Source organism: Leucoraja erinacea, chromosome 31 (genome assembly GCF_028641065.1).
Source record: "Leucoraja erinacea ecotype New England chromosome 31, Leri_hhj_1, whole genome shotgun sequence".
Lineage (NCBI taxonomy): Eukaryota > Metazoa > Chordata > Chondrichthyes > Rajiformes > Rajidae > Leucoraja > Leucoraja erinaceus.
Genome location: NC_073407.1, coordinates 12,405,797 through 12,418,191, shown reverse-complemented (window position 1 = coordinate 12,418,191; position 12,395 = coordinate 12,405,797). Strand labels below are relative to the sequence as shown.

Here is a 12,395-nt window from a genome sequence, read left to right as displayed (position 1 = left end):
TGTTTTTTTACTCCCATTTTTAATGACATTTTTATTGAAATTAAAGTAGGAGGTTTCAGGGAACAGCTCAAAGTCTCCACTAACCAAATGCTCTGAAACTGGCCAATATGCTTGCAAAGTTGGAACTGCTAAAATGGATGCCACACGCACTCTTGCACCTCAGAACATGGCAACAAAGCGAACAACCTTCACTTCTTTTTGTTAGCACCAAGTCAAAAAGAATGGCAAATTAAAAAGCAAAGCAATTGCAATCAAAAGATTTCATAAATCGATGAAACCAACCAGTTGCTACATGTTGATGTTGATCATGGGTGATTGATGTTGGCAATATGCAAAGAAAGATTGTTGTTTTGTGTGGAATATGAGCAGCAGGTGCAGGACACATACAGACGGAAACATGGTTTTCGTTTTGTGTGTTGATTGGATGGCGTGATTCGGCAGACCGTTGGAGAAAATAAGAACAAAAAACAAGAGGAGGTGAGAAATCAGATGAGCAAAACCAAACCTGGTGAAACAAAGCACAATGCCACCCGAGTCAGATCACCGTCCAGAACGTCAGTGTTAGAGCTCATGACCTTTAATGCCATGCTAAACACACAACAAATCAGAAGGTGGACATACGTGAGAGTTACCAGGATGAAATCAATAGCAAATTAAGGAGTGACAATTTTTATTCAACCATGGCAACATCCGACGATGAATAGCAATCTTATAGTTGAATAGACACAATGCATAAAGCTCGCAGGTCCGAAAATCATATCGGGTTTTGTTTTTAACAATTTATAGTATTTCAAGCACATCAATAAAAAGATTTATTTTTTATTGAAGTACAAGACTCCTCATTACACTTTTTATCCAAGTAATTATATTACTGCACTGAGGGCACATTAAATCACTAACCCTTATTACAACCGGGGCAATGTTGGAGTAATCTATTTTACATTACATGTATTGAAGTCTACATTTATTTGGCAGTACACTGTTATGGACGGAAAATATCATTCAGCGGCTGGGCTGGGCTGAGCTGGGCTGGGCTGAGCTGGGCTGAGCTGGGCTGAGCTGAGCTGAGCTGGGCTGGACTGAGCTGGGATGGGGGCTGGAGCTGGCTGGGCTGAGCTGAGCTGGGCTGGGCTGGGCTGGGCTGAGCTGCTGGGCTGGGCTGAGCTGGGCTGGGCTGGGCTGGGCTGGGCTGGGCTAGGCTGGCTGGGCTGGGCTGGGCTGAGCTGGGCTGAGCTGGGCTGGGCTGGGCTGGGCTAGGCTAGGCTGGGCTGGGCTGGGCTGGGCTGGGCTGGGCTGGGCTGGGCTGGGGGCTGGGCTGGGCTGGCTGGGCTGGGCTGGGCTGGGCTGGGCTGGGATGGGCTGGGCTGGGCTGGGTTGGGCTTGACTGCTCAGGAACAGTGCAGAAAGGTCAACAGTTTTGACGATGTCTAAGTTAATGGAAAACAAGAAAGCTCTCTGACTCCATTTGTCAATCTGCCTTTCTCCCAGTGAAGCTCTGTCCCTGGAGAGAGCCCCTCAAAACATAGCCTGCTCACTCAGCAGAATTGCGTTATGATGAATTCCAAAAAGAGAATGAGGAGGTGGAAACCCTTGACAAGCTCAACGGTATAAACATTGAGCTCTAAAATTCCACCCCACTTCCCCTCTCTTTCCTGTCCCACCTCCCCACCCAGTCACACCCACTTTTCCCACTATCTCACCCGCATTTCCGTCCACCTTTCTCCCAGCCTCTACCCCATCCCCTTCTACCTACATCCCTCCACCTGGCTTTACGTTTCACCCCTCCTCTCCTTATCTGACACTCCTTTTCTTCTCTCGCCTTTGGTCATCCATCTGCCAACCAACCCCTCCCCCTCTTCCCCCCTCACCTGTATCCACCTTTCACTTGTCAGGCTTTGTCCCAGCCCCACCTCTTTTTGCAGCTTTCCCCTCCCTACTACAATCATTGTGAAGAAGGGTCACGGCCCAAAACGTTACCTACCCCCATCCTCCAGAGATGCTGCCTGACCCGCTGATTTAATCCAGCACTTTGTGTTTTACTTACAATGACCAAAGTCCAGTCCTCGGGGCATTGATATTAAGTTAGCGTTGACTGTGATGCTACCAGGGTCAAAGATCACCGTTGATCATGATCTATGGCCAAGCCTGCCCTCCCCACACTAATAAACTGCATGCCATCTCTTGGAAGTGCCTCCACAAAAGGACGGGAATTGTTTTAATTAAAAAATAAATGTAATCCTCGCACAAAGTAGCTCTTAATGAAAGGGATGACGAAATAAAATAATGTAATTTCAATCTGTTTCCAACTAATTGTCAGTCATAAATGATTATTCAACGTAATTGAATCGAGAATTGTGGCGACAAAAGAATTGTACCAACAAACATTGGAATAAATGTGAATTTCATGAATCTGAGAAGGACATTATTGCCATAGAGGGAGTGCAGAGAAGGTTCACCAGACTGATTCCTGGGATGTCAGGACTGTCTTATGAAGAAAGACTGGATAGACTTGGTTTATACTCTCTAGAATTTAGGAGATTGAGAGGGATCTTATAGAAACTTACAAAATTCTTAAGGGGTGGACAGGCTAGATGCAGGAAGATTGTTCCCGATGTTAGGGAAGTCCAGGACAAGGGGTCACAGCTTAAGGATAAGGGGGAAAATCTTTTAAAACCGAGATGAGAAGAACTTTTTTCACACAGAGAGTGGTGAATCTCTGGAACTCTCTGCCACAGAGGGTAGTTGAGGCCAGTTCATTGGCTATATTTAAGAGGGAGTTAGATGTGGCCCTTGTGGCTAAGGGGATCAGGGGGTATGGAGAGAAGGCAGGTACGGGATACTGAGTTGGATGATCAGCCATGATCATATTGAATGGCGGTGCAGGCTCGAAGGGCCGAATGGCCTACTCCTGCACCTAATTTCTATGTTTCTATGTTTCTATGAATATAAATGTATTGTTTATCATTTACATCCGATTAATAAACAATACAGATTCCATGTACTGTAGGTTTGATGCAAAAAACAAAATCAGGAAATACTTTAACTTCAAGTCATGTTAGCGAACCATATCAAACATTAATGATTGAAGCAACACACATAACATATAACATAATATCTTTTCCTTTGCTCCATAGATGCTGTTGCACCCGCTGAGTTTCTCCAGCACTTTTGTCTACATATAATAGGGAGCTGGGTCATCTGATGGACAGCCTATTTTGTTGCCCATTTTCCAGAACATGCAAAAAATATTATTCAAGTGATCTGGCATATGTTGATTTGACCTCGCTTAAAATAAAGATGCCTTTAGATTAACGTCAGCAATTTTACCTGTTAAACTGCAAGAAAGACAAGTTGCAATACAAATCAAGAACAAAAAGATGCCAAAACGTGAAGACGAGGGGTGTCAAACAAAAGCACCTCTCTCTTAGTTGCCGATTGCTTTTTTTCAACAGTTTTGGCTTTTCCATCCCAGATAGGAATCCATTTTGACCCATAGAGTCTGTTCTGTCTCACAAAGAAATCCCACCCCTAAGTAATTTTTCCTTCTTGCCTATTCTCTCATCAACAACCCCGATAGTCTACTACTCACCTAATGTATTCGGGGAAGTTTGCAGCAGTCAATGAACCTCACAACCCAAACACCTTTGCAACGTGGGAGGAAACCAGAGCATCCAGCAGAAACACACACTGACACAGGGAGAACATTAAACTCAGCATAGACAGCACCCGAGGTCAGGACTGAACTCACGTTGCTGAAGCTGTATGGTAGACTCTGTGCTGCCCTTTCCTTATTTATTTTTATTACTTGGCAAGGTGTTATTTTCATTTGTTTTTTTTTCTTCCTTTTTGTCCATTCTGCCCACAAGTGTGACACCCCAGAGGAAGAACAGGCCCCCGTGACGTCTCCATGTGATTGCTGACTGACATCTGATGGCTCTGTGGCCTCATCTCTGGGTAGGACCTGGGGGAGGAGTAACCTCCCGTCCCAGCCTGCGGTCCGCAGGAGAACCATTCACGTTCCTGTGGCGGTTTCATGGAGCTCCCCCCAGTCTTATCTGAGAGCTTTCACCTTCTTCACAGTCTGACCTAGTTTGCCTAATGTATAAAGACTCAGTGTGAGCAAAATCTGAACGAGGGCTATATGTATATATGTATGTAGCTTTGTTTGTTTATACTATTCTTATAACAAATGTAAAGCACTTTGGCCAACGAGAGTTGTTTTTTAAATGTGCCATATAAATAAATGTGAGTTGACCTGACAAAATCGTTCATTTACAGTGACCACGCTTTGCCCGCTGATGTTAAAAAGATTTATAGTGTGGGGATGTATCCCTAGCTCTGTAATTAAATGACGTGATTATTATCACTGATGCTGTTATTTTTTTTGTGACGGTATCTCTAAAAGGTTAACAATTATAATTGCACATTTTTAGGATATTTAAGACTATAAAAAGATGACTGAAGTTAAAGCAATCGAGGGTATTAATTAAATTAGGTGGGCCCTAAGGCGCTAAACAGCTAAACAAGATGATGACCCACCATAGACACCAACAGCAAGGGACTGCTAAGGGCACAAGCAGTTAATATTTAGGCAGTGCTTTGTAATTGTGATCGTGTAAAAAAATTATAAACAAAAAAATAGTAAGGAATGATATGACAACTCTTTGTCAATGAAAAAAGATGCAGTGTTCACCGATAATGTGGAGGCCACCTGCTACAGGCAGGTCAGCACATCCTTTGTGATGCAGGTACCTAGGTGCACAACCAGGGTGGAAAATACTTGCTCTTTACCCTTCCATATAATCGGTTTCCAGCGCTGCTGCTCCACACTGAGGCCTCTTCTGCAGAGACGCGGGCATTCAGTACTCACCAAGTACAGACTGGGACTTGGCTGGAGCATCTGGACAGCTCCCAACTGGCAGTCAGGCCGGAAGCAAATTATACCAACATATATCGATCTGTTTTGTGGAAACATGCTGACAAAACACTGCGGTGTTACCAGTTAAGCAGCTCCCTGGCGAGTCCAAGTCCAGGAAATGGTTCGTTATCAATTGCCTTCAGCTTTAAACTATTGTTTTCAGATTGGCATGAGGACAAGAACTATTGTGTCAATGATTTTCAAAATGTATTGTAGTTCGAACTAAGCCATGGCTGTGCACCATTGATTCAAAATGGTCAGAATCCAAGCTCTGTGAACCAGAGGCCAACACCCACTGAGATCAAACTTAACCTGGGATAAAACAAACTGCAAGAAAACAACCTTCCCCTTCAAGTAAGGGCAACATCAACCAACAAACTGAAGCTGGAAATTACAATTGAAAATGTTGATTGACAAAAATTCGATCAAATTCTTCTGCATCTTCAAGTGACGAGTCTTGCAAAAAGCATATTAATGTTCGTTCACTAATACCAGCAACAACAATTTGCAGCATTTTGTTTACAGCGCTTGGTGCATTCCACTTAATCGTGGTGAGCCCCAGGGCTTCGTTGTGGGTGAGGACCTCGACAGCATCATACCATCTGGAGCCTTTTCTGATGTGTTCCGTGTATCAATCTGAAACAGTGGCAAGCTCTCTTGAACAAGCCATGGGCCAGATCCCGAGGAGTAGGTCTTTTCAGATTCCCTTTGAGCAAAGTGGATAATAACTCCACCCGTAGCCTAATTCTTGATGCTTTTGTGGCGCAAATCCAGCATTGAAACGGATTTGAGATCCTAACTCTTGGCGAAGAAATTAAATGGCAATCTCTGCTCGCCAAAGGGAAAGCTTTTGTCATTCTACCCACTAGGATGGTTCCCAATCTGTGCCTATAGCGATTTGAGGAAACAGGAATGCAACCTTTGCAACAATCCATTTGTCCAGGCGCATTCGGTGCTTATGGATTCAGTAATGGGAATGGGAATGGGAATGGGAATGGGAATGGGAATGTGTGGGACATGGAGATGGATGCGAGGCAGAGCAGATTGCAAAACAATGTAAAATTGTAGAAATTACTCACCACCAGTTCAGTGACTAAAATGTCAGTTATACTTCCCAGTACAGTTACAAAGTCAAACACATTCCATGCATCACGGAAGTAATTCTATGGGAAAGATATGGAGGAAATCAGCATTGAATTGTCAGTGAACAAACTTCCATCATTGTTAGCATCACACAGAGCTACCCGACAGTTTGTGCAGACGCTACCCCACTTATAACCCCGTGTTGGTTTCGCTTCCATTGATAATGGCGGCATGATGTTAAATAGCCTCAAGTACCCACTGATGTTGGGACAACCCTACAGCAATAGGCTCCTTCAGGCTCTGCTGCTGTTGTTTAGCTTCACTTGGGTCAGTATCTGTAATACAGAGGGTCTATAACAGCGTGCTTTATGGTTTGACTTGGGCCAAATAGGCAGTTTCCATGCTGCATGATAATGGAGATGTGCAGAGATTAGTGGGCCAGGGCCTGCCTTTCTTCAATTGCATGAAGCAATGGGTCATCCTGACTTTTCACATCCATCGAGGCTTTGGCTCAGGCATTAATTTGTCAGCGTGCACCCACACAGCAGTGAGTTGACCTCTCTGCGTACATTCAGGTACTGACCAAATCAAATCTACGCACATCTTTAAGAAAATGGAGTTCCTAACTGGATATGTAAATAGGGTGGCCAAGAAGGCTTTTGGCACATTAGCCTTCATCAGTCAGAGTATTAAGTATGGAAGTTGAGAGGTTATGTTACAGTTGTACAAGATATTAGCAAGGCCACATTTGGAGTATCGTGTCCAGTTTTGGTCACTCTGTTATAAGAAAGATGTTGTCAAGCTGGAAAGGGTACAGTGATGATTTACAAGGATGTTGCCAGGACTCGAGGGGTTGAGCTAGTGGGAGAAGTTGAGCAGTCTAGGACTTTATTCGCTGGAGCTCTGGAATGATGAGAGGTGATCTTTTGGAGGTGTATAAGACCATGAGAGGAATACCATGGCAGTAAATCCACAGTCTTTTACCCACAGTGGGGGAATCAAGAACCCAAGGACGTAGGTTTACAGTGAGGGGGAAAGTTTTAATAGGAACCTGAGGGAGAACTTTTTTTGTGATGGTAGGTATATGGAACGAGTTGCCAGAAGATGTACTTGAGGCAGGTAATATCACAACATTCAAAAAACAGTTGGACAGGTACATGGATAGGGTAGGTTTTGAAGGATATAGGCCAAATGCAGGCAGGTGGGACTAGTGTAGATGGGGCATGTTGGTTGGCATGGTCAAGTTGGCCAAAGGGCCTGTTTTCACACTGCATGACTACGACTCTATAACCCTATGTAAAAAAAACATTCCTTATTTGGATCAATATGGTTGCAAAACTTTCCTTATTGTTAAGTGAGAACTGTACTGTACAAAGTAACGTACCAGAATACCAAAGGCAATAAGCTTCAACACACACTCCATGGAGAACAGAAATGTGAATAGTATGTTCAGGTATTGCAGCATTCTGTCATATGGCTCAGGAGCATTATAGAACTATATATTAAAAGTAAAAATAAACAGGAATTAGTCTCAATCAGTTGGAGAATTTGAACAATAGAATCAGTAAGGTTAGAAATGAAATAACTCAAGAACAATAACCCAGAACAGAATGTGTGTGTTTGTCATTGACACACTATTCCTGTGGACTTGATTAAGTTATCCCATGCAACAAGTTGACTGTTGCAATCAATGCATTATTTGCTGATGTTTAATTCATCCACAAAAGCACACAAAATGCCAACTGCTGCTTTCCCTAGCTTTGGGTTTCAATACTAAGTATACCCTTCTGCACAAAACAACCTATTAAGTGGGTTCATTTTCTGATGTTCAACTTTGCTCAGCTCTCTTGTTTCATGGATGGCATAAATGCGTCCTTCGTTCTTATACACCATTGTTCATAATGGTCCACGTGAAGTCACTGCCGGTGATTTTATAAAGCATTCAGCTGACCAGAAATAACAAAAACTGGCAAGCCCTGCTTGAGAAGCTGCACTGGAGAGGTTGCAAAGGAGATTTTATGGGAATTGTGCAAGGACTGGAATAACGGTGCAAGAAAAAAATAATTGACTAAAAAGGCAGTACATCAGATTTGAAGAGCCACGATTCCCAGAATCTGAACTAAGTGCTAAATGGTGAGGTTGCAGACACTTGGACAGATACATGGGTAGGGAGGTTTGAGAGGTCTATGGGCCAAATACAGGATAATAGGACTGGCCCGATATGCCAACTTGGTTAATGTGGACGGGGTGCAGAAGAACTGCTCTCGTGCTGTACAGCACTGAATCTGTTGGGCTGGGAAGCTTTTTTTGAACCAGGTACGAAAAGACGAATAGCCTCTTTTTGCGTCATTATCCTTCTGCAATTAATCATTTATCTTTTTCACCCTCAATGTTGCCACTTGTGCCAAACTTGTGTGATGGGATGTGGCTTATGCAGAAGTAGATGACATTTTTAGATAGCTCATAATATAATGCAAGTTTTAAAATAATTATTGGGTCATAATGACACTCAAATCTATTTTTTATTGCTTAATATTATTGATAGGGGTATAAATGTTTTATTTATTTAATAGCTCACAATTCATTATTTTACAATTGACGGCAATCAGTTAGATCTTTAGCAGGTATCTCAAATCTATTCTTAAATAACTAACTGTTGCACTGAGCGCATTGTGAGAATATTGTATTGTTGATTTATTCTTTTAATTTTAGTTTCTTCAAGGCAGTCTGGTGTACAGTAATATGAACTTTTATTAATCTGCCCATACTTTGCCCTGTTAATAAAACACACATTTCCTCTCAATGAACAGACTGATGAAAGTCAACAAATTATTAGTGCTTTGATGTGATCTTGAACATGCATCAGTGAGATGAAGTTATCTATCAACGGTTGATGTGCAGTTGACAAAATGGCTTGAAATTAAATAAAACTCTCAACCAATTTAAACAGACATGTTATGAAATATAACAAGATTATTTCATTTTGATTTGACAGTTAAAAATAGCTTCTTTCGCACACTTGATGACAACCCCTGGATCAGATTACTGATTTGCAATCTGAAATCTTATTACAGCACGATGGTTCTGAAATTTCAACTGTAGCTTGTTAATGACAGACGTAACAAGCGGGTGCACGAGTCTTTGGTGATTGTGCATGACAAATTCTCAGCTCAAACAAAGAGGTCATTTCCAGTTGTGTGGAGCACCTTCACTGATGATCAGTTCACAGGATTGCAAGAAAAATCTGATTCTGACTGACTGATGGAATTAAAACCGTTGTATTGATCCAGCTGCCTTTCGCACTTTCCTCCTCATTTATTTTGCTGTTGAAATCGATGGAAAATTTGAGGAAAATCTAATGGGCGATTTTTACTGGTTTTATGTGAAGGTTTACAAGAATGATCCCAGGAATGAGTAGGTTAACCTATGATGAGTGTTTGTCGGCAATGGACCTGTACTCGTTGGAGTAGAAGAATGAGGGAGGGGGGACCTCATTGAAACATACAGAATAGTGAAAGGCTTGGATAGAGTGGATGTGGAGAGGATGTTTCCACTAGATTCAAGATTCAAGATTCAATTTAATTGCCACATGTACGAATGTAAGGTGCAGAGAAATTTGAGTTATAAAATGTCACATATAATCAACTTTTCTTTAAACAGAACGGTCTGGTTTTGTCATTGAATATTGCAGAAGTGAAACCTCAGTGTTCAGATGTGATGACCAATGCGAAGGAGAGCTGTCCCAGGAGTGTGGAGTGTTTGTTGGCTGGCACGTCTCACCTTCATCATCAGCACGATGGTATTGAGCGCAATCATGGCCATGATGAAATATTCAAAAGGCGGAGAGACCACAAATCTCCACATCTTGTACTGGAAAGTTTGCTTGTTCTGTGGCATGTACCGAGTTAGCGGCCTGGCACTTATAGCAAAATCAATGCACGCTCTCTGGAATGAAATCAGCAATAGGTCGGAATTAGACAAAAACCCATTGAGTTGGAATAAAGACATGCAACATTTGCAGAGGAGCATAAAGATTGCATTACACGAAGCTATGGAACTTGTGCAACCCCTCAGAGTCACAGTCGCCTTAAACGGGAAGAGGCCCTTCAGCCCACCGGGTCGCTGCCGTCCAGCGATTCCTGTACACAAGCACTATCCTACACACTAGGGATTATTTGCAATCTTTTTACCGTAGCCAATTAACCTAAAAACCTAGAAGTCTTTGGAATTTGGGAGGAAACCGGAGCATCCGGGGAAAACTCCAGCGGTCACAGGGAGAACGTGCAAACTCTGTACAGGAAGCACCCATTGTCAGGATCGAACCCGGGTCTCTGTCGCTGTAAGGCAGCAACTCTCCTGCTGCGCCACTGTGCCGTACCAAGATGCCTCATCCAAGCGCGTCCCATTTGCCCACGATTGGTCCTAAACATCTCCTATCCATGTACCCGTAAATGTTGTTATTATACCTGCCTCAGATACTTCTTCTGGCAGGTCGTTCTATGTACCCTACACCCATCTTATTGAAGGCAAGCAGGCCAAACGCCTTCTTCATCACACCAGAGGAAGGATGCTGCACAGAGGCGATTCACCAGGATGCTGCCTCGATTGAAGGACATTAGTTGTGGAGATATAAATATATGCGATTTATGGGATAGGCTGGGTTAATTTTAACTGGTGCGATGGAGACTGAGGGCTGACCTGGCGGTGGTATGTAAAATTATACAGTAGGATAGAAAGTCAAAATCTTTTTCCCATGGTATCAACAATGAAGAGGGCATGGGTTTAAAGTGAGAGGAAGGAGTTCTAAAGGGGATCTGAGTGGGTAATAGAATTGTTGCTATCTGGAGCACACTACCATCAGTCGTGGTGGAATCAGATGCAATGAGAACATGTGACAGACATTTGGATGGAAACTTAAATACGCAAGGCATGGAAGGATACAATCCTAATGTTGCAAATGGGATTAGTGTAGATGGACAAACAGGTCAGCATGTGTATGGCGGGCGAAGGGACAATTTCTGTGCTGTACAACTCCATCACTCTATCAAACTCTCCACTTCATACTCGTTTGTTAATCGCAGTGCTCTTTATAATGTTCGCGATTCAGTTCCATGTCACCAGTGTGTTTTGGATACAGTCGGCCCCTGTTTATTGTTGCCTCTCTGTCCAACAGTCACCCTTTCCCTTTGCCCTGTGTTCACTCCCGGCACACTGCACACACACGGCCCTACACTTATGCTTTCTTGTCGCTTTGAAAGAGGGGAGATTTCACTGAGGCATTTAAAACCATGGGCCACTGTGACAGAACGATTTCCTTCGCGGAGAAGCCAACATCTGGGGAGTTAGGATTAGATTGAGGATAATTGGTGGAAGAATTCAAAGGAAGTTGTGGAAACACCTTGGCATCTGAAAAGAGATGGGCACCTGGAACTCACTGGCTGAGAGTGTGATGGGGGCAGGAAACTCATCACATTGAAGTCTGCACTTGAACACATAACATGCTGTAAAGTTCAAGATTGCGGACTGAGAACAGTAAAGTGAGATTACACTCAAATACTCTCCTTTACCTCTTCAGCTTCTAGGAGTGCAAAACATGAGAAGCCATGCGCTCCCCTCTACACTCTCTTTCAGACTTCAGAGATACAGCGCAGAAACAGGCCCTTCGGCCCATCGACTCCGCGCCGACCAGCAATCACCCCGTTTTCCACTCCTTTCCCGACTATTGATGCATATTATTAAATGGTCTGGGCTTCTTTCTCTCTGTGTACAACCCATCCCACACATGCTTGTTAAATGAGTCAGCCCTTTGGTGATTTTTCCTTTCATGAGCTATTAAAGTGCAGAGTTATAATATAACTTGTCAAAACAATTGACTGGAAAATTTCCATTTAAAGCGACGGGTAACAAACTGAAATTATTTTGATTCAGTTGATGTAAGTATTGATGAATGAATGCAGTTCACAAATAGCAATGAGTCTCTGGTAATCAGGGTCCTGAAGCAAGAATATATAGTGTACAAAATCATGAGAGGAATAGATTGGGTAAATACACAGAATCTCTGGCCCAGAGTAGGGGAATCGAAGACCAGAGGACAGAAATGTTTAAGGTGAAGGGGAAAAGATTTAATAGGAATCTGAGGGGTAACTTTTTCACACAAAGGGTGGTGGGTGTGTGGAACAAGCTGCCAAAGGAGGTAAAGGTACACAAAATTGCTGGAGATACTCAGCGGGTGCAGCAGCATCTATGGAGCAAAGAAAATAGGCTACGTTTCGGGCCGAAACCCTTCGAGGTAGTTGAGGCTGGGACTATACCAATGTTTAAGGAACAGTTAGACAGGTACATGGATAGGACAAGTTTGGAGGGATATGGACAAAGCGCAGGTAGGTGGGACCAC

The 12,395-nt window shown here is 43.1% G+C and overlaps 1 protein-coding gene and 1 long non-coding RNA gene across 2 annotated transcripts in view; one reads left to right on the top strand and one right to left on the bottom strand.

Moving 5' to 3' along the window:
* Positions 1–5,858, top strand: part of LOC129711926 (uncharacterized) — a 36,416-nt gene extending 30,558 nt beyond the window's left edge. Inside the window, exon 3 of the long non-coding RNA XR_008725960.1 lies at positions 3,135–5,858. This is a non-coding gene — a long non-coding RNA (uncharacterized LOC129711926). The remainder of the gene's footprint in view (positions 1–3,134) is intronic.
* The window catches only part of cacna1ba (calcium channel, voltage-dependent, N type, alpha 1B subunit, a), a 494,356-nt gene that overhangs the window by 61,151 nt on the left and 420,810 nt on the right, over positions 1–12,395 (bottom strand). Inside the window, exons 34-36 of the mRNA XM_055659954.1 lie at positions 9,782–9,946; positions 7,386–7,496; positions 5,998–6,081 (exon numbers count right to left, since the gene is read on the bottom strand). Coding sequence (XP_055515929.1) covers positions 5,998–6,081; positions 7,386–7,496; positions 9,782–9,946 — 360 coding nt within the window. The remainder of the gene's footprint in view (positions 1–5,997; positions 6,082–7,385; positions 7,497–9,781; positions 9,947–12,395) is intronic.